This window comes from Pogoniulus pusillus, chromosome 16, assembly GCF_015220805.1.
Source record: "Pogoniulus pusillus isolate bPogPus1 chromosome 16, bPogPus1.pri, whole genome shotgun sequence".
In the NCBI taxonomy this organism is placed as follows: domain Eukaryota; kingdom Metazoa; phylum Chordata; class Aves; order Piciformes; family Lybiidae; genus Pogoniulus; species Pogoniulus pusillus.
This window is the reverse complement of record NC_087279.1, coordinates 14,820,276-14,848,109: the sequence shown is the minus strand read 5'-3', so window position 1 is coordinate 14,848,109 and position 27,834 is coordinate 14,820,276. Positions and strand designations below refer to the sequence as shown.

The following is a 27,834-nucleotide window of genomic DNA, read 5'->3' as shown; positions in this document are numbered from 1 at the left end:
CCCATAATTTATTAGCCACTTGGACTAAGCTGTTTTCCTTTTCTTTACTTACAACCACACAACCAGTAGCTGATGGCCAGAGATACCACTACATAACTTGTTTCAGCAAAAAAGAATGGTTCTGAACTGCCTAACAGCATACAGAAGTCCAGTCCCTCCTCCTTTGTTCAGACAATCATAAAGGCTGCAAAAAGGGGGAACAAAATGAATGATAAGCAGCATGGAACTCTGTGCATGCTTATAGGGTAAGACTACACTTGAGGAACTGAAAACACATAGAATATCTTACCATTATTTTACAAAACAGAAGATATTTAATTGTAATTTGAGCATGGCTTGAGCACAGAACCAACATAAAAAGCAACTCAACTAGTTCAAAGACAAGGCTGTGTGTTTCCAAGTGAAAAGCCCCATGTTTGCTTGCAGAAACACCACATTATTGTGCTTTGGTTTAAAACACATTTGTTCATAAGGAATAATTATGGATCTATATGTAGTACATTACACACATTAAACTTTCTAATTCTACAAAAATACCTGTTTTTCTCTGTGCTTATAACAGATATTATGCAATAGAGTATGTGGTCAATATGGGGGTTAGGCAATGTTTTAATTCTATAAAAATGTAAACAGTAGTTCAGATTTGTCTTTAATTTCACACTCAGGATCTTTAACAGCTTGATTTGAGGGGCAAAAAAAAACCCCATATGTGCATTTTTAATTTGTTTGTGTAATGACTGCAGGAACACTTGAATACTATTGATTTGTGTTACAGTAATGACTGTGGAACTTGCATCCCTGTACACACAGAATCATATCAGTTATTTTGGGAAGGGACTTCTTAGGCTATCAGGACAGGGGGAATGGAGCAAAGCTGAAGGTGGGTAGGTTCAGGCTGGACGTGAGGAGGAAGTTCTTCACCATGAGAGTGGTGAGACCCTGGAATGGGTTGCCCAGGAAGGTGGTTGAGGCCCCATTCCTGGAGGTATTTAAGGCCAGGCTAGAGGAGGCTCTGGCCAGCCTGATCTAGGGCAGGGTGTCCCTGCTCATGGCAGGGGGGTTGGAATTAGGTGGCCCTTGTGGTCCCTTCCAACCTCGACTGACTCTATAATTCTATGATTTTCAGGAGGCAATCCAGCTACCAGTTCATGCAGATGAATCCTACAAAGCATGGAAGAATTTCACCATCAGTCATCTGCACTAAACTAAACCAAGGGCAGTGCTTTCAAACTGGCAACACAAAGACATGCACAGAGATGTGAAGAAGTAATCTGAATTGCCATGGTGCTCAGCTCAGCCCTGACTGGGCATTCCATTGCTTCAGCATTTCTGTGCATTCAGCTGTTTGCCTCTGGGCCTGTCAGCAGCTTTTTGAGTGCAAAGCTGCATTAATGAAGTTCGAGTATTTTGGATTAAGATTAGTTGTTGCTTTGGGATTATATTTCATATCTGTCCTGTCAAATTTGATCTTTCCTATTTTTTTAGAAAAAGCAAACCAGCAGAAGGGTACAGTCAATGGAAAATATTGTGCACTCTGCACTCAACTATGTGTTACTCACATAACTGTTGGTTGCAAACGTTCAACCTTAATGGTCTGGAACCAACTTGAAGCATTCAGCTGAAGTGCAGATATCCGCTGTGCTGTTTCCCAGCTCCTATCATGTGCTTTCCAGGCTGCTGGCTACATTTCCAACCCACATTTCCCTCACTTATCACATTTTTTTTTTAAATGAATGAATGAAATGTTTATATGACAGTCAAGTAGGGCTGCTTGGGTTGTTGGCTTTTTTCTTTTACTTTTAATAAATGATGATAGAGAATGGAATATTTTTAATGACATTTATAAAAATAACTTCTATGCCAATAACAACATTTCTGAGAGCTGGAGCAGTTAAAACATACAAAGAAAAGCAACTAGTGGTTCTCTCATATAAAAAAAAGGTAGATAAACTCTCAGCCTCAGGCCTGTAACCTGACCCATGCTACCACGTAGAGCCTGACTGATTTTAGCACAATTTGGTGTCCATATAAACATACCTATCTAAAGTTTAGCATCAAGGACTTGAATTAATAATGTTCTTTTCTCTGCTGAAGGCCTGCAGTGACAGAGAGCTGTGGCATGGTTGGCAACCACTCTGCTTAAGATAGGAAACCCCACAATTGCCATTCCTCTTTTGTTATCTGTCAGGGGATGCTTTCTCAAATAACTGATATTCTGATAAGAGAAACTTATCAACTGCATATTAGAAATCCAAAAGCTGTGATTGCACAGAATGTAGGATGAAAAAAGTTCTTTGTGTAATGAGGAATGTTTTGGTGCTCCTAAGCTTTCTAATTTTCAAGCACCCACTCTAATGACCATGTAAATTAATGGAGAGTTTCAAATCACTAGGTTCAAAATGGATTGCAAAATTTTTGCAAAGAAACCAAGCTCAGAAATCCCACAGCCTTAAAATACAAGTCAAGGTTCATGCTCCTGAGCAAACCTAAGCCAGAGTGCAGCGTAAGTGGGTCTCCATAGACAAAGTGAATACCTGATTCGATGACAGACTGCTCACAATGAACAACAGAGCTACAATAAGTGACACAAAGCAAATCATGTCAGAGATCTCTTAAAGCTTGGACTTCGCTTTTTAACAGTGGCACCTGGTTAGCTTGGCAATAATAGGAAGATCAGAGAAGTCATCCAGACAGGGATATACAGTTTGACTACAGTATATTAGCCTGCACGAGCTTTAGGCAGAGTTTTTTGAGCCCTACTTGAAGAGCTCTGTTTTTTGTTGAGAGATAGTTAAAAACAATAGATTATTTCTGAGTTAGAGTCTAAAAATAATTTAAAGATTAAAAAGCTAGCAAGTTTCCTCTCATTTTGGAAGGTTTACAGTGTACTGAAAAAGTAACTCTGTAACTGCATCAATAGGTAACTACTCTTCTCCACAGATTTAGTTGTAGCCTACAAAGATAGCACAGCTCTAGTAAAGAGCTGTGCAACATGAACTGAAGTACAGAAAGCAGATGCCATCAGGAGATTCACATTAGAGTTGTAATAAATCCTGGAACTGCAGTGCTCATCGGATGTGCCCACAGTGTGCTTTGCAAGGATGTTGCTAATTTACTTCTGTAAATATAAACTTTAGCAATTATTAAGAAAGCCACATCTGAATGAATAAAGTACACTGCACATCATCATCTCCTTGACATTTAAAATTCTATAATATTGTAGGCAACAGATACATGTTCCCTGCATAGCACTCAAATCCTGCTGTTTTTCCAAGTTAAAGGCAGTTAAATATCCATATAGCTCTCAAATACTATAGAAAGAACAGTGATACATGTACAAATGCCTATGTAATGTTTGCATCGTTCTTCATCAATTAGACTATAATTATACCCATTGCTCCCTGTGGTAGGAGCTTCCACCTCAACACAAGGGGGGAACTTCTTTACTGTAAGGGTCACGGAGCACTGGAACAGGCTCCCCAGAGAGGTTGTGGAGGCTTCTCTGGAGACTTTCAAGGCCTGTCTCTATGCGTTCCTCTGTGACATGAGCTAGATTATATGGTCCTGCTCTGGTGGGGGGAAGTGGGGGGGGGGGTTGAACTCAGTGATCTCTTTGGGTCCTTTCCAACCTCTGACATCCTGTGATAAACTGAAATGAATTTCATAGTATTTGCAATTCTCCACAAGTGTGCCTGGCTTTAAAAATTCACTGCAGTATTCTCTAATTTTAATGTTTTCCTCTTCTGAGCCACCTTTGATATATTGATTTACTACTCAGATTTATATACATGGTAATTTATACAACTTTTTAAATCCCCTGTCATTACAAAGCATCCTTTACTTGTGTCAGCTACTATCTATCATTTGGTTAAATTGCTACTTGTTTAAGATGTAAAATTGTGTTAACTTTTAAGTAGAGTAATATTTACACTTTATAGCACTGATGAACTTCACTATGATGGGTGGAGATCACCACTTTCACATACAGAAGTTTTATTTATAAACCTCTCAAGCAATTCAGCTCTAGGCTTACTGGAAAAACATAAGTAGGGAACTGGGGAGTATAAGAGAGAACACATCTCATCCTACTCATCAGAAAGAAAACCATAGTGAAACTTAGAACATCAATAGACTGAATTGCTAGGAAGCTAACCAATGTATATCCAAGATTTTATAGTACTTACAGATGGACCACATGGTCAGTCCTAGGGAGTCTCCTAATGAGGAGTTACACACATCTGCAAGAAAAGACCACTCTACATTTCTTCATCTTTCTCTTCTTTCTATAGTCTCCCACTCATTCAATATATATATCTTGCCATTAAAAATGCCTCTTGGAAAAGATTACTGTTATAGATTTATTTATTTCTAATATTAAATATACTTTTTCTCCTTTCATCCATAGTCATTCATTGATTCCCTGGCTTTGTTATGGTGATCACAATGCCAAGCAAATTTAGAGAGAGAATCTGAATACAGATTTGCATGGTTTTACCCACTAAATAATCTAATTCCAAGGCTTTGATTCCTTTTTAGGGGTACACTCAGAGAGAAACTGAGATAACAATGAAAGATTGTCTTCAATATATAGAGGCATTCTGTGTGTAAGCAGTTACGATATCCCTGAATCCAATAAGCACACTAAAAATGTTCTGAAACAAAAAAAGAAACATTAAAGATCTTTTATCTATTTAAACTCAAACACAGACAAGCAAACAAAAACCTCAAGCAAGCAAGCAAACAAACCCCCTTGAAACCTGTTAAAAGGAAGGACTGTTAAACTAATGACTGGTAAGCACAAACCTACCTTCCTATTATTTCACACATTTATTTACTTAAATGAAACTAGTAATCCATAATGTCTCCTGAAATGGTAACTCAAAATACACACTATCAAAGGGTAGAGCCAAATTAACCATGCAGTGACTCTGCACCTGCATGACAAACATTATAATTACTCTTCCCTTTGGAGTGAAGAGGAATTTGCTCAGTGTACAAGTGGAGATGTGTGGGTAACAGTACAGGATTTTAATCTGCATATAAAGACCTTCAATAAACAATTCTAAGAGTTTAATTTGCATAATATGATTGTTTTTACAAAGGAGGAAACAGGGAAATAAAATGTTTTGGGACTGTCTAGAGTCTGGGGCTGTGGGCTATGACAAGTTTCTACCAGTTCTGCTGCAAATAGAAAGACTTTTTGAATATTTGTCAGCATTCAGTGATTTTGTTTTCAGAATAGATATGAACAGCACTTAATGCCCAACCTATAAGAAAGCATTTGGCTTATTGATGATTCTCCCTGTTGACTAATTGCCTCCCTAGCAACACTCCAGTGAATAAAATATATACTACAAGGGACAGTGTTTAATCAAATAAGCAGTTCCTCTCAATTTAATGGGCAATTTACACATGAGATACAACAAAGGGAACGCTTACATTCATCTTGCACAATTAAAACACGTTGGTTAGGTCTTTTGTAGTTCCATGCTTCCTTGCTTCCCCAGTGAGAATATGGCTTTTTCATATTTACTTTTCTCTTTGTGTCTTAAGACTATGCACAAAGACTCAACTAAGAATGAAACAGTTTATTTGGGTTTTTGGTGTTGACCTCACAGACTCATCAGTGCTGCAATTAGAAGGGGGATTTGCTCCCTGGGTCATTGGAAGCAAGGCCAGATTTTTGATCTGTATCCAAGCCCAATATGTCATCATACATGAACTGTGGAGGTTAAAAGGGCAGATTTTTAAGCATTTGACTGTGCAAGTGCTGCCTGATTTGTATACCCATAGATATTACAGCTGAACATGCAAATTTGGCAACTATGCACTCAAATGGTTCCTTGCAACTTTGGAAGTTTAAGATAAATACTTAGTGTCTAAATGGTCAGATGAATATGCTGTGGTACCTGCAGAAGGTCTATATCCATATTCATAGCATCCTGATATACTGTTGAAAGTAATGGTATTCTCTTAACAGAATGTAAATGCAAGAACTCCACATTTTCATACAAACCCAAGATCTGCAATTAGAGAAAACTTTCTTTTTTCTCTTTTTTTTTTTTTTTTCCCTACGAAGAGATGAGTGACTATACTAAAACAATCAGGTAACTTTCTCTGGTCAAACATAATAGCCTTTCTGATTGAGAACAACTTTGTTTTTCTAAGGATGCTTTCCTTAGACAGTTTCTGTGCTTTTTAAAGTGTTAGCAATGCTGGAATCACCAGAAGGCAGAAACTGATTATGTAACCAGTGAGAATTGCTGAAGAACTCTGGCTGACAAACTTACTTCTATTAGAAATTGGCTAGCACATTGGGGCAATACCTCATAAAACTGCAAGCAGCGTTGAGATGCTTATTTAGCCAAAGACTTGAAACACAGTGTTTTATCAAGAAAAATCCACACCTCTGAGCTGTACACCACCTTTGAAACCCATGCTGAGTGTGTTTGGCATTGGTATAGTTCTCACTCCATAGAAGAAGTTCCGATTGCTATTGATAAAGGGAAAATATTTATCTCTAGCAGTTAACTATTTCTGACACTGAAGCTGCCATAGAACATTCAACAGTCTATCAACTGAATTTTTGTAAGAGATTGGTTTTGTCTGTTTTCCTTTTCCTTTTTTTTTTTTTGTTTTGTTTTTTGTTTTGTTCTGGAGGGGGGGGGTTGGGTTAGTTGGTTGTGGGTTTTTTGCTATAAAATGGAATAGCCTACTGGAAAATATGATTTCAGATTTTTCAGAATTCCCAGTTTTTCCTCTCATGTTGACAGCACTTAGAAAATGTGGGTTGACTTGGGTTTGATTGATGTTTAAATAACAGATTAATTTAATAATCATTGGGATATTGAATAACAACAGATTATGGGGTGGCACAGCCAAACCCTGACCCTAATGACATTTTATGTTAATTCTTATTTTCTTTTAGGCTCCTGCTTTCTTAATGAAACCTATATTTTTGAAAACAGTTTTTAAACATTGGAAATTGTCCCAAAGTAGCATTTATTTTTCACTAGTGAGAGATAAGTTTACGCAGAAAGAGTGTATTTTACATGTCTGTGTACATGTAATGCCTGACTCAAAGTCCATTTAAGTGTATAGATGCCCATTTTACTGACTGAGTTTTCAGACGTGGCTGAAAAGGTGAGCAGCTGTTTATGAAGTAGTTCCTACTGTGTGGCTTATTTGTGAGGATGCTCTGATGTAAATCCAAACACCCATGATTATAAATCGGAAATTGGAAACGTTTATAAGAACAAGGCTCAGTTTTCTTAACTACAGTTGGTAACTGTTCCCCTTGGGAACTGTGAAGTGTGGAGTATTTCTATAAGATCAGTAACAGCATACCCAGGACGGAATGAGGCTGAGCCTCGGACTCGCACTATGTGACCTTGTTGACTATGACTGTGACTTTGTTAGCAATAACACAGTATTTGTGCTCCAAAAAGTCTTATCTAAGTAACATTATATGGTTTCAATTAACATCAGTCATCATTTTTACTTCTACTGAGAGACTGCTTTTAGTCTCCTTTTTCAGACAAGGGCTCTATAGTAGTGCCTGGCACTGTAGGAACAAAAGACAGTGACTTGAATGAGTACCTTGTGACAGACTTTCTTACAGGAGAGTATTTGCACAACTCCTGTTTGAAAACCAGTTTACAATATACTGACTTTTCCCAGTCTTTTTCAAAGAGGTTTGCAGTACTCAAGTGGGTCTATATTCACCTAAATATTTACAAGTACATTTTCTGTTTGTAATCATGATTTGCAAGTTTGTATCACAGATTCATCTATAGCACAGTCCAGGGAGGATACAGAAAATAATCCCACTGACTGAGTGAGCTGAATCGAGAGCTCAGTGTGCAAGAAACGCAGGGCAGGTTAATCATTGCACACAGAGTTGGATCAGGGTTTACTGTACCTAAGGTTGAACCCTGATTTTGACTGATTGAGCCCATCGTGCTTAAATTACAAGTGTTAAGCAATACACTTGCTTGTAAAAATATTTATTGGTACTGAGGCCATGAAACAGAAAACTGGGTCAGAAGATGTAGGTCTGCAAAGGACTTTGGGTCAAATTCCTTAGCTTTTCTGCGGGAAAGTGTCCTGGGTTGTAACAAAAACATTTGGAATCCAATGCAGTCTGCAATTCTAGATGCAATTTGTAGATTGTTAATGACAGTGGGTAAATGGTATAACGAAGAATTTTCCCATGAGAATCTAATAGTTCTTCTGGATTATTTCTTTAGGTTTTGCCATTGCTTGTGGAGAAAAATAATGGGTGCCTTGAGATCAGTTTGTAACGTACAGGGTTTTCTTTTTGTCTTTTTTTTTGTTCCACTGTGGAAGACAAAATGTTTTTCTATGAAAAAGATCTTAGTGCATTATTTCTGAAGTACTATAATTTTCACTAAACTGAGTTTCCAACTCAGTGCTGTCCAAGTATTGCAGAATTGTGTTATTTTTGAAAGTTATTTCCTTTGACCTGAAGTTACCTAAGAAGACAGAGTGAAATCTGCATTCCTTTGAGAAAACCAAGTGCTGTTAAATTAATCTTCTTTCCACAGTATTGTATCAGTTTGTAATAATTGAAATCATAGAATGCTTTGAGTGGAAGGGACCAAAAAGATCATCCAGTTCCAACCCCCCTGCCACAGGCAGAGACACCTTTCACTAGACTATGTTGCTCAAAGCCCTGTCCGACCTGTCCTTGACAAATTCCAGCAAAGCATGATCATTTTTTTTTGCACAAGTTCTCAGTAATCATCTGCTATATGATCACAAAATAAGGCTACTTGAATTCTAAAGTGTTGGCACGAAGTGCTCATAGCAGCATAACATCCGTTGTATTTCATATGTCAAGTGGAAAACTCACAGCTTCATTTTGTTAATTCTGTACTTTTCAGGCAGTGGGAGCTATTGTTACACTTAAAGGTTCCCCAGGATCAATTTACAAAGCACTTTCATACCTCTACTCCACAAAGACATATGAAAATGCTTAATTCATACTAGATATTAATAATTTCTTTAGAAGTCAGACAATAGCAAATTAAAAATTAATATTAGCACTTAAAATCTATCTCCAGTGTACTTACTCCTATTTCTTGTTTTAAAACTATGAAGATATAGAGGATAAAATTTAGGAGCAAGTTCAGAAGCACCTAGAATTCAAAGAGAAGTTTTCATCTTTATTTACTATTTATTTAGCCTGGAAAGGGAGAGCTGTAGCTTCTTCCCAACATTTGTATCAGCAGACAAATTATTGGTGTAAACATTAATCTCCTTTGTGATGATCACCTCTCAGCATAAAGGAAATCCAATTAAGACACTTAGTGAAGTACAGATATTTGCATAAACAGCACCTATGCAATTCCTCAATTAAAACATACCACAGTTACAGTAAAAAAGTCACTGCACCTAAGCACTAAATGAAGATAAAAGACAGTATGCAGGAGGAAAGCTTGTCTAAAGTCTTTCTCTTCTTTTAACTCTGTGAAGGACAGCTTTACAGTAGCACTGCTAGAACTGACAAGGTTGCGGCACTGACATGTGAAATTTGTCACTATTAGCTCAGCTTCCCAGCACTGTAAGTTTGGAGGGCAGGTTTAATCCTCTCCCACTCTTTCAGATTAACAATTCTAAGAAGGAAACGTGGTTTGGCACTCACATAAAGCAACCAAATCTCACCGTACCACAAGGGAACTTCTAACCTATGCAGCAAGGTTTCGCTCCTGTACAGCAGATCGAACAGCACAAACTTTTGTACCTAAACCTTAACAGAATATGCCCTTAGAATGCTGCCTCTGCACAGCAAAATCTTAAAGCATTCACTGTTCTTCAAAAGGAGCATAAGACTCCACTAGTTTTACCTTTTTCTTTTCTAAGGAAACAATAGGTGTTGCTTTAATTTAAGAACATCAAACTTCTAAATGCCCCTTGTAGTAAGAGAAATGACACCCTGACAGAGGTCATTATATAAGATAAAACCTAACAGACTTGTACATTCTTCAGCATAACCTTGAATAATTCAGTTTTATTGCTTTGTCTCAAACAGTTGCATTAAAAAAAAAAGATTGAAAGGGCTTACTTGAAACAGTCATCGCAAGCAATATTCCCCATGGTCTCCTTTATAGTGCGTTCGGAAACAAAAGCTGGATATTCAGTATCACAGGGCTCTAGAGTTTGTTTCAACCTCTGCGCTATAGGCACAGGAAAAAAAATATCTTGATGTTAACATTGGGAGAACAGCACAGAAAAATTCTGAATAACATATGAGATGCTGCATATTACGGAGCTCACAGGGAACGGAAATGTTACTCAGCTTCTGCCACCCTGTGAGATTTCCTAGGCAGTGCATAACACTATTTTTCCAATTAAAAAAAAAGAAAAATAAAAAAAAAAACCACTTTATCCATGGAATGTAATTTTGTAAGGCATAACTGTTAAAGTATTTGTTCATGGTTTATCTCTTGCCAACCTTCTTCACATTTATGCACAAGCTTTTTCTCTGTAAATTCAAGACGAACTTAACATCATTTTTGCTTCATCAGTGCTGTGAACCATTAACTGTTATGTATGAGGGTTTACACTTATTTGATTTCTGAATTGTGGTACATTTTACTGAAGCCAAAACACTTTTCAGATTACAGCTTGGGAATCTTTGCAGAGTTTCATCAGTTAGAAAAACTCTGTGGGGGTTACTTTGCCCAAAACCAATGCTTGTTATCTGCTTCCCAAACCAATGATAATTAAGACTCCATAACATTTTTAATTTGAAGCGAAAAGGGAAAAAAACCCTGCCACTATTTTCTTCTTAAAGGTTTGGAAACTGAAGTACCAGGAAGCAGTGAAACTGCTTCAAGGTCAAACTACAGGACAGCAGCAAGGCTGGGAACTGAAAGCAGCTTTTCTGACTCTCACACTGACATATCTGTTGGACACCGTATCTCACTGATTCCCTTTCTTTTTCCTCCCCACCCCATCATTCTTCCTTAACACAGAGATACAGTTGCACATCAGCACCAATGTTAAGCCTATCTTAAACTAATTGCTAAGTGAGAAAACAAGACGAGGTATGACAAAAATAGATTACACTAAGCAGGCTCTTGGGCTGGACAGATCTTCCATTCAAGATAATCCGTTTCAAACCCAGTGGTGTATCTACTGGCCAAAACTGCATTTGACATCGTGCACTGGGACATGCATTTCTAAAGTGCTCCTATGTTTTGTTTATAGTTTGTAAAGTATTCCACCAAATGCATAGATCCCAAGAGATATACTGCAGATGGCCGTAAAAGTTTTAGTTGTCATGTTTTCACTGTAATAGTGGCATAGCTAACAATTTAACAATTTCACTTTTCTTTTTGTTTTGCTTTGGTTTTAATTGTCTGACTTGGCTTTACTTCACTGTCTCACTTTCTCTTCTGTTCTCCTTATCTGTGGCCAAGAATGACTAAAATTTATCACCTGTATTTTGGTCTACCCTCAACTTCATCAACATATGGCTTGTGTAACAAAGAGACTGGCAAACAACCACAGGGATCAGATTACCAGCACCTCTTTGGAGTCCAGAAGATGATGAGGTTGCCCAGGCTTTAGGGCATCAGTTTGCTCTCTCATTTGAAAATGTGATTCAGATTCCAAGATCCTGTGCAGAAGTATTTTTTCATACTAAGATTTCATAAACTGGCAGGTGTGTGTGGACCCTCTAGTATCCTCCTAATATATGATGCCCTCTTAATGTCACAATTTGAGCAGGAAGCAATGTCCTCATTAGAGGAACTGATTATTTTTCCCTTCTAAGCTTTAAGCATTAAGTAAAAAAATGTGCATGTTCATTAGTTTTAATTTTATGAAATGCAGTCCTAATCCTTACAACTCTTAGTGGCAACATTCATGAGAAGATGAGGAATGATGTCTTTAAAAGACATTTTCCCTAGTGTAGAATGCAAGTACCATTCGGTGTTTCACGTCAGGACATATTAAGGCAGATTTGCACAGTACATGTAAAAATAATCTGAAAAAGTTACCCATTTCCTACACTGGCTGCTTGTGTTGCTCTTCAGACACCAAGGACTAAGTCTGACATACCTGCCATTCCTCTTTGGATATAAGGAACAGTTTTGCACGTGCCGAGTCCAGCACAGCAAAACCTGCTGTGCTTCACAGCCATCAGTGTAAGAGGCATTCTTCAGCATGGTTTGGGAAGTCATTGGAAAATTAGGCTTGTTTTTGGAAGACCTGTCTATGCAGTGCTCATTCCAAAGCAAACCAAAAAGCAAAGAGTGACTGGCTGGTTCTCTTGAAGCTCTATGTATGTGTATCTAGGCTACATCAGGCTGATTGATCACCTAACAGATTGCTTTCATTGTTGCAATGCAGTGTGCAGTTTACATCAGCATGGCAAAGGCTATACCAGGTTTGTGCACCTAAACTTCCAGAAGGCTCTTGTCTGATTTCACCTCCAGTAGACACCCATCCCAGCCTCTCCTCCTCCCTACAGAACATTCACAACATGTCAGGCAGTAGCTGCACATACTTTACCATTTACTGCCATACATTCCACAACAGATCTTTCTGCTAGGAAACCTTCAGCATCCTGTTGCTACAGAGGATACTGGAATATTCCATGTCCCACTTTCTCTATACCTTACCTTCAGACGGGACATTATTTTGGCACAAAGACGGCCTGGCATCCAGGAAATTAAAACATTAACTGAAGCATAAAGCAGCAATTTTGTCCTCTACTTTGCTAAGTAATATGCAAATCTGCAAGTATAAGGCTAAAGAATTATGTTTAAGTCATTACACCAGTAAATGGCACGCGGCATACTTTGCCTACGAAATAGCCAGCAGAAGAGAATTAGCCTTTTACGCTTGAGCAACAATCCTGAAATGCCATAAAAAGCCTTCTAAAATATAAGACAGTTGATATTGAAAACTTCCAGTTCTAACATTTATAAGAATTATTTTGAGTAAATTAAATTCTAAGTAATGTATATTTTATTGCTTTAAAATCTCAACTTTGAAGAGAATGACAACACAGTTTTAACCAGTCTTGATTAAATATATACATATATTAATGTCTTCAGCCTTACATTTACTATCTCAAGCCTTAAAAATAATTTTCATGTGAAATTACACTAAGATGGTCACATGCCAGTGAATTTGTCTTGAAATGGCATTTCCCAACACAATACCTCCCAAAATATTACAGCAACTCTAGAAAAACATGTAGCAGGAACAGAAAATGACTAGTGGAATTCTTTATTCACAGAGACTATTTTGAAATTCAGATAAATGCTTTTAATGCTATTTATTTAATAATCTACTGGTTTAGCCTCTCCATTATAGCAGTGTGCTGCATTCCTAGAATACACAGAAGCACTTTGTGGTTATTCATAGAGTATATTAATTCTCCTGTGTTTTAGAAAACATTAACAAAGAAAAGGATGCTGAGACAGGAGACAAACTAGTGTTATTAGATGTATATTATCAAATCTAAAACATTTCATGCACATTTGAATTAAAAATAAAATCCAATTTAATAATACACTTACCTTTTGCTGTTAGATCAGAGTGCCACCAGCTGCATAGATTAAATTCCACAAGGAACCTAGACAAATCATTAGAGTTTTCATATTATCCCACAGAAGGTTTTTAAAATGGAAAGTAGTTTGATACCAGTAATCCCATTTTAAGAGACAGCTAACATAGGACTGAAATTCATGTTAATAGCATAATTGTGATTATCATCTACTGCTATTGTCATATTTTTCACTGGGCTGTATCTTATCACCAAGAATTTATGATGAATTAAACTCTACCAATGAATCTTAGATTTGCCTGTTATTAAAGTTACAGAGATTATTTTAAGTGTCCATCAAAATTCTCATGCATGGCAGCATACATTATTTTTTACTGTTGAACAATATGTCTTCATTACTGAGGCATTTTTAAATGCCACAGGATTATAACTGTCCTGGCTACAATACATGAGTATGTATAAAATAATTCCTTATATTAACTCTGGGACCAAGATATAAACTTATTTTATTTCCAGGAGCAGGAAAGATCGATTAACCAGTGTCTAATCAGCTCTAACTAGATGCATTTTCTCTTAAAATTATGCTACAATTTGCATTGAAGATTGGATTGAAATGTGTTGGTCTATTGTAAGCATAAAAAATGTGAAGCTAACATCCACTGTATCATATGGACACGAAACTACAGTTCTTATAAACACAGAAAGTTTCTTGAGAATTTTTGAAGCTGCTAAATGCTAGCATCAAAGTCTCATTTTAACATGATTTCTTTCCCTGATATTTACTTTGGAAGCTGCATTTATGATCAGTCTCTGCCCTCTGGTAATAGCTATTCAGTTAATTCTCCTTAACTCTTATTCCAAACTTTGATGAAAGCTCACACAATTTACAATGAAAAAGAAATGACTACAAGAAAAAATGAATTCTGTTTTGGTAAAGATAAAAGTCACTTAAATCTGCAGCTCTGCTCTCTGATAACAGTAATAAAACAAGACACTTTTTAAAGGCTTCCTCTTCTCCATATATTTCTCTGTGATTTTTTGGGCAATGTTTTTAAAAAAAGACAATGCTCATTATGGCTTAACTGGAAATGTTAGAAGAAATAGGCAAGGTAAAACATTCAGCACCATTCAGTTTACTGCAAAAAGATCCATTCTACAGAAATTCATAGTGTGACAGACAATGCAGTGAATCCCTGTAACAGTTGCTATACTGTCAACAGCCCACACAAGCAGCATTACAAAGAGCCAGACTTTCAGCTAAAATTTAATAAGAATCACAGTAATAAATTTGGCTTCTATGTTGTGATCTGCTACACTTACTGAGCAAAGACATACAGATGTAAGTGAAGACCACAATGTAATAAAAGTGGAACTACGCACTCATATAGCCAAAATTTACCTCAGATTTTAACAGTGCAATATTGGAAAGCAAAGCATTGTCAAATATTACTGTACTTAAAATCATGTCATAAAAGCAGCACAATGTGTGTAAAAGGTGAAAAGTACAAATATTCACTATGCAGTCAAAAGTAAAACTGTTCAGTAATTCATAGATATATTCATAAAGTTCTTGGTAAAATTTACTTACAAGACAAGCTCGGTCATAATCCATTTTACTGCAGCAAAGAAGGCATTATAAGGCTGAAGAGAAGTAACTCATTTAATAAAAAGAAAAACATGCAGTATTTATATCTTAACTGAATTCTTCATGGAAAGACAATGTTATGGATATTCAAATGCGTGAGGAGCATGAGAGACAAAGAACAATATGAAGAAGGAAAAGTTATTATATTTAATATTAAAATACATGGCAATGAAATTTCCTTTTGATGTAGTTGGTCATATACACACACTATCAGTTGAAAAAGGAAAGTTTTGCACATGACTCTAAAATCTTCAACCTCTAGGGGTTCCTATTTCCCAGGATATTGCTGGAGGAGCAGCTCTGGTAGATAATATGAGCTTGTCTTGGGCTGCAATTCACAGGATTGTCTCGTTCCTTTATAATGTAAATCTCTATTCATTACCTCAGTCTAATTAGGCTAGGAAAAGCTTCTGAAGTTTGAATGTACCTAAATGAATGTATAAGTCATAATGAAGGCCCAGTTGCAAGAACTTAAGGTACCTTTTAAGATTCTTCCCTCCTTCCTCAGTCTTTCTGGGTCATAACAGATACAACCAATAGTTTGCAAACTGTATTTACTGCACTTCTGCTACACTTTGAATATTTTATTTTTGAAAAGAATATCAGCGTTGTCATTCTTCTATAAAACAATCTCAGGGAGAAAAGTCCATTTCCAGAGTTTTGGAAAAGAATTTATCCTTGCCTCACTCATTTGTGTTGTCTTATAGCTGCTTAAAATTTTACAGATGCTAGACTGTGTCAACAGATCATTTTAGAGCATGTAAGAAGTCATACCGGCTTTAAAACAACTATTCAGATATCTAAAATCATGCTTAACCATCCTGATGGAGAACTTTGCTGAAGCACAGCCATTTTGCCCAGCAGTAACCAGCCATTTAGATTTTTCAGTGGCCACAAAGAGTGTTTCTGCACAGGGCTGATAACTCACAGAGCCGGTGAACTAATGTCACTCAGTGGCATGAAAGGATGAAACAAGTGATCAGACTGCAATAATGCCCAAGACAGTAAATATTGTCTCTTGTTAAGGACAGTCTTGTAAGAAAAGAGCAAAAGCTACAATTTTTTCCTAGAGATGAAAAGAAACCAAAGTTACATCCCTGTGGAACATTTTCATTCCCAATCAGAGAAATGGAAATTTCACACGCAAATAAATGTGTTGCACAATCATGTTTTCATAATGCCAAATTATTTAACATAAAATAATGTATCTTTAGTTACAAACAATACACATTTCATGTAACACATACTATGCATTATAAAATCATTTCAATATGTTAAAGAAAACATAGAAATGCAATAGATCAGGAAAAATCAATAATAATGATAGGGAAAAAAAGGGGGGGGAATTGTTTTGAAATGCCAGTGGAAAAGTATTTCATTACATTGATATAAATACATTCCCATAAAATGTGATTTCACTAATACAACCTTTTTCTGTTCAAAGACTGTTCCTTTTAAAACTGTAGCAAAAGATGCAGGAGTTTTATTCTCTCTGTGTATCTAAATGATCATCAAGAGCCAAAGGAATTGAGCTGGGTGATTCCGTGGCACTGATACATGTGCAAAAATAAAAGCGGTTCTTTTAAAGAGTTATCTAGGACTTGAGTAAATTGAAAAAGGAAAATATGCTAAATAATAAAGTATCTGGAATTCTCTAAAGACTCAGTCATATACCAGTAAAGAAATTACCAGAAGGGCTATAAATCTAGTCCATCCTTAATTTATTTTTTCAGTGACGATAAATAGAGGGGTCCAGCCCCAGCACCCATTTTCTGTGATTTTGGCAGAATGTTGTGATAGATCCTTTGGTAGTCACACAGGCTTGGTTCCTGTGCTCCACTTCTATGCTGTCTAAACCAGAAACTTCTGAAAAAAATCCCTGTCTTGTCTCTATGTCTATTCCTGTATTTGTAAAATCATCATTCTCAAGAGGAAGGATAAACATTTGTGGACAAACATTGTGCTTATGTAGAAACTGTACTGGGTACTACCCAGTAACTTGATCTATATATACAAAACTTGGCATAAATAAAATAGGAAAACTACTTTTGAGAAGTCTATCCCTACCTGATTCTAATGGAGGTTCTCACTATACATTTTCCATAGTCATGGTTATTAGGAGTGACTGAATCATCAGGAAAATGATAAACTCACCAAAGCTGTGCCCATCTTCCATGTTGAACATGATAAAAACTCATTCAAAGTTTAAAGAGGTTTCATATTGTTAAAAAAAAACCCCAAAACTATAGCACATGCTTGCCATGTCTCTGTATCCCACAACAACCACAACAATGATTGCAGAGGTGTTTTTTCATAAATATAGCGTGGACAAAAACTAGAAAATCTCTTGGATTAAAGCCCATTTGTAAGAGAGAAATAATTTCAGTTCTACATTCTGGGTGCTTATGCAAATTGAACCAAAGCCACAGGCCTTAGGATGGAAGGTTGTTGTTAGGAGCTCTCGCTCTCTTTTGGTTTTTTGGGTGCAAATGTGATTCACAGCATCCCCTTCTATTTCATTGGTAATTTAAGTCTTATTGCACAGCCTGGTACTTGTTATTATGTCAATGTAGCCTTCTTTAAGATTCAGGCTTTAGCAGATAACAGATTAACTACAGTAAATCCAAATTTGCAGGTATTTGAAAAATGGAGTCATGTGTATGTAAATGAAAACATCTCAAAGTGCATATGATTATTAAACCATAGAAGATATATAGAGAGACATTTGGAACTTGCCACAACTGTAATATTTACTCCACTGTTTAACTATGTGTAGGTTTATTTTTCCTAATGAGATCTCTGTATATTTGAAAATACCAGAAGGTAACTTTTCCAGACTGGTAAAATTGCTGCAGTGTTTTGCTGCTGCCTTTACATAAGAATTTTTTAATGCCAATACTATCACAAACTTATTAAACTGATTCGGTTCTCATAGGCAAAAGATATACTTTACCTAACACCATATCAGTTCTGATAGGCTATATTGTAATCAGTAAAGTTACATTATTACATAAATGTCCTTGAGGTTATTACCTAGGTACACAATTTAGCAACAAGGAAGTGTTGTCCTTGCAAGACTCAGCTTGACTAATCAGGCTGTGTAAAGGGACAGGGTTTGTATTCAGATCTGATGGCAAGACAAGAGTTTAAAGGCATTGAAATTCCATGTTAAAAGACATCTTCTTTAAATACTAAGGACAACAAACAAAAAGTTAAAATCACTGACTTGTATGCCTTGCAAAGAACCAGTCGTTCATATTAAAAACCAAAACAAACCCTCCCAATTTTCAGTTTGACTTGCATTTCTATAGGTGTCTACGTCTTTACCTACAGAAAAGGTAGATGTGATTCCAGTTCCCCAAAAAAAACACAATCTATTGCCAAATTGATGAAGTTCTAACAAAGAAGATTCATGCTGTGCAAAGAACATTCTGTCAAAATCTCAGAAATGGTGGCCCAGCATTAAAAAAAAAAAGATGCTGGGCTTTGATTTGAACTTGAAAAATGCTTAGTGCTTTGTCTTTGTAACAAATCATTCCTTGTATGCCCTGGGATAAACACATTCCAAATCAAAACAATGAGCTACAATGGCCGTGAGATATTTGCAACATCTTTGATGATTGCATGGAAAGGTGCTCAAAAAATTGACTATACTTACGTCCAGTAAGCTATGGGCACTGTCGCTACTCTCTTTGTTTGTTCTACACATGGCCTGGTAGTCATAAAGTGTAATTCTACAGAGAAGAACAGAAAACTGCTTGACTAAAAGAAGAAAACACAGTGGAATAAAAATAATGATATGGAACAGTCTGCCCACAGAGTAGACAGGAAAAATAAAAGTTCTAACAGCAGGAGAGGAAAGAAGGAAACACAGGTTACAGAAATGAGAATAAAGGTAAGAAACACTGTGAAAACTTTGCAAGGATTTTATCAGACTAAGAAAATAAAGGAAAAGCAGAACTGGGAGAAACCAGGGAATATACACGTACAGTGTAACAAACAATGATATAAACAATGTGAGAAGGGGGAAAATACACATTCAACATGATGCTTAAACGATCGGTTCTGGACTAAGATCAGCACATTTAGCCCCAGAAAGTGAAAGAATCTATGCATTTGAGTGGCTTCTCACAACAGGCCACTCTTGAACTCCAGTGAAAACAGAAAGACACTGATACAGTCCCAGCATCTCAGTGCACAACTAATTTGTAAAAACACTGCGCTGCTTCAAAGGAGAGAGGTGGAATTTCAATGTATTCACAGAACAGATGATAGAAGCAGGATGGGTTTACTTTTGCTTTTTTTCATGAGGGCAAAATATTCCATGTCAGGTACCTACTGCAATCAGCATATGCTAGAAGCCTCCTCAGATGCATAGTAAACAGGAAAATTTCTTTCTGCTTGTGATTTTTACTCATCACTGATACACTTCAGAGATCTAAATGTAAAATCCAGAACTCAGAGATAGTATATGGAATTGTGATTATTTCTCTAAATCTGTCTGTCCATAGAACAATTCATTAACAATATCCATCCACATAAAAAGCATTTAACATCTAGAACAGATGTAAAGGATCTTTATCTGATAAGTTGCAACAAGTAAATATACCTAAAAGTTGCTAGCAGTATTTGAACATATCCATTTGACTGTTGCATCATCAGAGGGACAAAGGAACACAATTGGACATAGATGATTTATAGATGTATGAGATGGGACTTCAATGTTTTGCAATGTGTGCCCTGCTTCTAGGTGAAGAGGAAAGGAGAGCACACAAATTCAGCTACGGAAAGGACGTCCCAGAAGTTGCCAAAAACAGATCATGAAATGCATTCAGCAACACTGTAAGGCATTCTGCACTGCATGCCATGAAAGGTTACAACCTGTACACATAAAATGTTGTAATCCATTCTGGAGAAACTGTATATAATTTTTCTGATCTCATTTTGTGACAGCAACCATCACTAAAAAGCTTTTTTATTATGCCCATATTTTCTTTTTGGCTTACAGGCAAAAATATCTAATAGATTGAACATTGCAGCTTCAACTAAACATTTAGGATGTGGTCATACTGTTCATATTGTTAAATTTATCTTCTATTCAGAGGAATGGCTAGGAAGCCATTGTTTTGTGGACTGGCAGAGAGAGGCACATGGTAGACAAACGCATAACTAGAGACCTAAACATGGGTGTAAGTTGAACACTGACCATATTTGGCAGAATCACGCCCACAGCCAGATCCGCGCACACAGATCTGCCAAGACAAACAGAGCAGTACATGGTGTAAGCTGTGCTGCCTGTGTGGCATGCAGTAATACACCACTTTCTCTAGGCTTTTTTTTTTCCTTGATTTTTTTCCCCCACTTTAACCATGGTCAGAATCGAGCCCCTGTAGGGTAATCTGTAAGGCTTAGTATTTGTAGTCTTGGTTGTCATGACTATTTTATTCCCGTAGATTTAAGGACTGTCTTGTATGCCCACTTAGACCTCCTAGTGAGGGCGGCAAGGGACAAGCCCACAAGCAAGGGCAGTTTATAGATACTAATATGCTCTCTGCAGAGTAATCAAAGAATTTTATAGGTATGAAATGGTCCCATCCTGTTTCATTTAATATCTAGTTTGGCAAGTAGCATTCAATTCTCTTTATTCTTTGAGAATTTTTTTTTCCAGTGTAACAGGTTTGGCGACCATTTGTTTGGTGTTTGAAAGTGCAGTCGATTTTGCATCTTTCAATTGCGTACACCAGAACTGCTTGGTCAATCTGTGGACTTCATTATTCTGCTAAGAAGTGCTAATCAAATAATTAGTTTCATTTTACTAAGTATATTTGATGGTATTTCCAGTGTGAAGATTCTGGTTCAGGAACAAACTAGAAAACGGATACTGTATCCAGGTTAAAAAACAAACCAAAACAACCCACAGCAAAACAACAAAGAAAAGAAAGGAGCAAAACCTCAGAAAGGAACATGACAGACAGATCCCTTAAGAGCATGGAATAAGTTTTGGTTTTATGACAATGCAATCCTCTCTTAGTAACTTTTGAAGAGGGCAGGTTCAACATCCATCTGAAAGTTTCTAATGATTCAAACAACTATATCACAGGATGTGTAAAATAAACCAGCATAGGCATTAATTTATTATTAAATTATTTAAAAAGACCTGATTTTTCCACTACTGAAAACAAATAGGAATTTTGCAAAGCATTTCAGAGATTAGTGGTTGAAGAGCCCACAAATGCTGAAATCCGAACAATGCAACATACTGAATCAGTTCTGATTCTCTGTCACTATGAATGGTATTAAAATTCAGTATAAATGGGTTCCAAGGCATTGACAGATTAAAATTCAGTATTGCTTTCATTCCTGTAAATGCAATAGGAAGGTAAAAGCCTTTCAACCCTCTGCTTTATAAAAGCTACTGTAATACTTGTAGGCTAAACAGTGGCTTAAGACATTGTGGTGCTTCTGTATTCAGGTGCCATCTCAGGTACCATTTCCAGTATTGCTTTATTGCTAATGTCTTTCTAAGAGTTTAGAAAATCTTTCTTCTCATTCAGACAGACAACTCAGTGTTGCAGAAAGAAAGGCTTCCAGATTATCCTTTCTGAAGAACTTCTCTTTAAATAACTGCTTGCAGCTAACCATATCACACAGAATAACAGAATGTCAGGGGCTGGAAGGGATCTCAAAAGATCACTTAGTACAACTCCTCTGCCAAAGCAGGATGACCCATACCAGATCACACAGGAATTCATCTGGGTGGGTTTTGAACATCTCCAGAGAGGGAGACTCCACAACACCCTTGGGTAGCCTGTTCAACTGACTACAGTTAGTGAACAGAACCTCTCACCTGCCATGATCTAATTTTAAGTCCACCTACATGCCCAAGTCCATTACAACACCTCACAGGAGAGCTTTGCTTTTGCTGCAGATAGCACACTTGAGACATTCTGATGCACTGCTGTTGGTAACTGCCTGTATTTCCACACCTGGTCACTGAAGTCTACAAGGCAACTGGTTTCAACGTCAGTCATAGGACAAACACAGACTATATGCAATCATCTTTAGCTAAGGGAAATAATTTACCCAAATCTAAATGTGTGCCTCCATTTACACAGCATTGGAGGTCAAATACATTTTAGTGAAAACCTTTTTATTGTCAATTTCCTGATACAGTAAATTCCAGTCTTGTACCGTGCAATATATTTACAACTGAGTACTAAGCTGTTCCAAGCAAATTAAAACTTGTAAGACAGCACAGACCATGTTAATGGAGGTACTCTATTGCTTTCAGATGGATTTTCAGCATCCCTATGGATTTCTACTTGGAATTGCAAAATACCAACACTGACAATTATAACAGCTGAAAGATAAAATTTAAGCTATTTTGTTACTAGTTCAAGATTTGGGGAGTTTCATATAATGTGTGGGTGTAATAAGCTTCTTACCACGGAAACAAAAGTCAAATCCACAAACACACAGAAATTAAAATCAAAAAGAAGTGCTACACACATAAAAAAAAATTAAAAATCAAAAAGGAAGAAGTGCTCCAAAGACCCAATTAGAGTAAGCAATAATACAGGAAGCCCTAATTATTGGCAGGATGTGTTACTCAGTAGTTTATTAAAAATTACAACTCACTTGAGGTGGAAAAATGTTTGTTAACTCAGGTGTAAGAGACAGATCCTGTCTGGCATTCTCACAAGGAGGTGAAGGAGGGACAGCGTTAAATAGCATAAAGAGAAAACTACTTTCTAAAGTCTAGGGAGGATCCTTGTGAGGATGTAGCAAGACACTGTAGGAAGTCTTGTACTGTTTCTGCTCTGGCTCTCCCACTAGCACTGACAGGCATATTATTAGTGTCCAAAAGATGTCAAAGTAAAACTTCTGACCACCAAGAAAACCAATGAAAAGCATATAAATAAATCACTGCCTTTTAAGAAAACAAATTTCTCATCCATTATCTTTGCTTTGATTGTTCAGCTATTCTCAATTACCAAGGTGCTCCAAAGCTTAATGTGTATCAAAACTAAGCCTGACCTGTATTTCCAGCATAGAGAATGACACCTCATTCACATAGCACACATCCCTATGTTTCTTCCTAAGTGGGTATGTGATTGCCCATGTATATATGCACACACTATATACTAATGCACTGCATCATACTGTGCAAATTAGAGGTAATACATACAGAGACATAAACGCTAACGGACCAGGGCTCTTGTTGGCAATGACAAGAGGGAAGTGACAGATATTATCTGGTTCTTTTGTAGGTAACTGCAAACCTGTACTAGACACTCTGCTATACCATTGCCTCTCTGACAGCTATTTCATTGATGAAAATGGAATGTCACTCTTCAGGATAGTACAATTACAGGTCATTCATGTAGAAGTTGAAGATTGAGGCTGAAGGCCTCATACATGCTCTGCAATGCACATGACACCTAATCTAGAAAACAATTCTGAAAATAGGCTGCTTATTTTCTATCCTTAAATGACTTCTGCCCACTCATTAAAAAAACATTTTAAAAAATCAGTATTCATTGACCTCTTTTTTCCTTAGGGTATTAATGTCATAACTGTAGGGGATATTTTGAGCTTACTTTTGCTTTTACTAAATAAATCATCACTAAATACAGGGACTGTAAGGAATACTATATGGCAGAACTGTTATGTTACAGCTGTGTTTCTCCAATACTAAACCTACTAACTCAAATTTTAATTGTTCCTCAGTCTATTACTGGTCTTGTCCAAAATTTACTTCTACATCAGAAGCAGACAGTACACATTCTTCATTAAGACACATGTGAGTAAAGGCAAAGAAAGAGAACAAGAAAAACTGAGAAACAAGAGAAGCTCTCAGAGCAGTGAGAACTTATTAGAGGGAGCCTTAGCATCCAGGGAAGCTGAAACTCAGGGTTGCACCATTTCAGTCATATGTCCTGACAACATGATTAAATACCAAACCATAAATGCTTCTTCAGAGGCCAAGAGGATGCCTGGTGGAAACGGAAATGTTAAGAGGGAATTATGCTGCTTGCATACTTGTCTTATAGTGCTTAGTTTTCCTCCTACTGGAGAGGATGAAAGTGTTTTGAAGTCAAGGAGTAATTTTCTCTTACAGATTTATTAGGTTTATGTCTTTGAGGATCTTGTTGCTCCAAGAGCCCTTAATTTTCTCTGATATTAATGTGAGGTATTTTGAATGTTCATATTTTGAGAAGTTAAACATATTTTTTCACTGTTTCCATGTAGACAAGTGCTGAGAAACTGAGAAACTTTTTTTTCCTGAGTTATGTGAAGCAGATACTTTTCCATAAGCACATCCTAATTCTTTTAATAATAACTTTAAATTATATTTAAAGTATTTCACTGCCTGCAATACTCAGAGCATAAGACAAACATCATTTTGCTAAATGAAATCATAGAACATGTCACGTTGCTTTGGAGGCACTGATATAATTTTTCTCCCTAAATATAAACCTTATAAACTAAGAAAATATACATACATATATTTGTACACATTATTCAAAAGAAGTACTGAGTTTAAAGAAAATGAGGAGGGAAGGAGGTATTTAAGTTCACTTCAAAAAATAAACAGCAAACACGAAAATTGAATTTCATGCTGCTGCAGGTTTAAAAGAAATATAGTCAACAGCAAACAGCCCCCTTTTGTTTAGCACTTCCAGCTCAATCCTAAAAAAAACCTTCTATATCCCACCAAATTAGTGCTAGTTGAGAGAACACACAAAGGGTTATTTCATCCCTTTTGTGGATGGAGAACCTGAAAGCTGGTATGAATCAGCGAGGTGGTAGCACACACATGCACTGCCACTCAGATGACTGACTAGTGCAGAAGGACTCCCATCCCCAGAGTTACTGGGCATGGTCATAAACTCCTCTGCAGTGAAGATCAGGTACTATAGAACCTTCTACTCCTGAACTGAACAAGAAAGAATCAAGACCAGATCCAACAGGGCAAAGCTATGTAATTAATTCCCCTGCTGGGTGGTAAATACCGTATAAGAAGCAAATAGCAAGAAAGGATCAGAATAAAAGGTCAAAAGCTTCATGCTCTCTGATTTTGTCTCGATGGTAAGAGCAGCAATGACATGTATAATGCAACAACTATATTGTTGTGTTCTCGGGGAAACAGTACAGGTAATAGACTTTGTCACTGCATCATTTAGTGCATTTTTCTTTACTTCTTGTTCCATAAAAAATAACCTTGGAGGGAAGAAAAAAATCAAACACAACCACCAAAAAGAATTAGTAATCTTTTAAAAAATGATTAATGCCTCTGATTATTTTTCAGGAGAACTATTTTATATTGCTGGAATAATTTAAAGGCTTCATCTAGCACAGATCAAAGACAGTTTTGCATTATTTTTGTTGCTGCTCACAGCTATGTGCTCTACAGCAGGAAAAGCAGGTGGCTTATTTAGTGAAATTACAGCACTTTGATTCTCAGTTTTAATTGATTTGCAATGGCTAGTTTATTGTGTTTAAATAATTGGTTTGTGGTTACATTTTCTTTAGCATGTATATCAGCTGCACAGAGCCAGTGGCTTCATTGTATGCAACTCCTTTGGAGCTCAAGACCAGTAGAATCATAATCCCATGATCCATGCCAAATTGGCACCATTTAGATGGAATATTTGAACCATGTAGGCTTTCTTTTCTTTGTGGTGGTGTGTACTACCATAGGTCATATAGTAGGAAATCTGGAATGCTTTGACAGACAGGACAAAATAAATTTGGACAAATTAAGGCATTATCCCTTGAGTCTGGCTGTATGTTTTTATCTGAATTAAATAAAATGCTTCATCTCCTGTTTAAACAGATCTCTTATTCACAGAATCTAGTCTATAACTATGTATTACTTCTTCTTACAGCATATGCTAAGAGTGTAGTGCTAAACGTGAAAATGTTGTTCCCCTCAGAAAACTAGGATTGGGGGTGATTCAGCAAGTCACTGACTGGGAGCAGCATTTAGCTATAATGTGCTGAGGCAGCACAGAAATAGAGCTGGTTTACCAAGGAAGCAAACAAATCACCTGTTTGGAGATCCTCAATATCTAAATTGACCCTCAATAACTAAATTCAGTGATTGATAGGATCACTGATGAGTCTTATAGCAGAAATGCACAGGAAAATAATAGGAGGAAACATGATATATGGTCAGCAGTTCTCTCGCACAGTGAGAGCAGAAAAGTGTAAGAAACAATCCTTAGACCATGTGAAAGCCTTGAAGACTCCAGTGTTGAATTACAGGTTAAAGGGAAAAGTTCTTTCTTTCCCGGGGTGCACAATCTATTTCAAAGTATAACACATAAAATCACTATTAGCTCTTATTGTCATCATGATAGCAAAAACAGATCAATAGTCACCACGATGTTCAAAGGTGAGTTAGTATGTGAGTGAAAATGAATGACTGGCAGAACACTCCTCCCCTTAAACACTAGGGCATTCTGAGAAATCTCCTAGTTTGAGGAGTCTCCAATATTTTACAGGTCAGAATGTTTAATGTTGCATCAATGATTTGCTTTAGAGCCGTTTAAAACTGTGCAGCATGTATGGACCAATCCTTTTTCCACTTGAACCCAGCGGGAACAGGAGGGGCACACAGTTTAGCATCGTAGTCAAATAAACTTCTCTTTTAACAAGAAACTTACTGTAGGCTGTCTCCAATACTCTGAACATTCAATGTGCATGGTATCGTTGCACTCAGAAAAGAGGTATGAGAATCCAGCCACACTGCCAATCTTGTCCTTCTTTTGTATGATTTGGGGTTTGGTTTATTGCATTTTGTTGTTACAAAGTTAATTCTTACCTCTTAAAGGAGCCCATTGTTAGCAACTTGTTCATCACAGCCCCTTCAACCTCCCCAAAAAAGTAACCAGTCTGTAAGGGGGAAATGCAAGAAATTACCAGAAGTGTAGGTAAATGTAAAACAAAACTAGATGCAATTTAAACTGGAATAATCTGGGTCCTGACAAGAGTGGCTTGGACAGTTACATAAACAGGTTTGCAGGACTACTGTACCTAAAAACTAAAGAGGGTTTCACAGTGACAGGAAAGTTATAGGGCTTACATTATTACCCCGGAGCAGATGCGAGAGCTTAAACAATATATTGAGGTGCATTACATAACATCTAATATCAGAAATAAAACCCATCTGAACCTAAGGCTTGTAAAGAAAACACACTAATCTGATCACAAAGCCTTGTGATTAAAAGGTTACTCAAAAAAGATATAAACAGGTTGCGAGAGGATTTCATAAACAGTCATTAAAAAGCATTTTTTATAATTCCTGCATGACCTGTTTAAGGAGCTGGAACAGTACATTTCATCAATCCTATAAATTTTAACTCCATTCACAATCATTTCATACTTCAAACCACTCAGCCTGATGAATTACTCATTTTGTCCTCGTTCAGTAGATGTGAACTAATAAAAATAAATCTCTGTTGAGAAAACAAACATTCAAGTTATGAATTTGGTATGTGCTACGGAAGTGACTCCATCATCTGCAGCCATTCATATAGCTGTGGAAAATCCTGCATGTACAGCAGCTTTCTAGTTTGGGAAGGCATTTTTTTGTTTTAGAGCCTCAACTCCCAGGAGGATAGGGCATGGTCTCTGC

General features: G+C 36.8%; 1 protein-coding gene across 5 annotated transcripts in view; it reads right to left on the bottom strand.

Moving 5' to 3' along the window:
- Positions 1–27,834, bottom strand: part of CACNA2D3 (calcium voltage-gated channel auxiliary subunit alpha2delta 3) — a 415,635-nt gene that overhangs the window by 6,885 nt on the left and 380,916 nt on the right. For 2 of the 5 annotated variants that reach the window (XM_064156683.1, XM_064156684.1), the window contains 5 exons: positions 27,022–27,092; positions 18,850–18,925; positions 15,135–15,187; positions 13,560–13,615; positions 10,088–10,199 (listed from right to left, as the gene is read on the bottom strand). In XM_064156683.1, coding sequence (XP_064012753.1) covers positions 10,088–10,199; positions 13,560–13,615; positions 15,135–15,187; positions 18,850–18,925; positions 27,022–27,092 — 368 coding nt within the window. Of the gene's footprint in view, positions 1–10,087; positions 10,200–13,559; positions 13,616–15,134; positions 15,188–18,849; positions 18,926–19,593; positions 19,630–20,397; positions 20,444–27,021; positions 27,093–27,834 lie in introns of those variants that run through there. The other 3 variants (XR_010305229.1, XM_064156685.1, XM_064156686.1) reach the window with 3 other exon arrangements.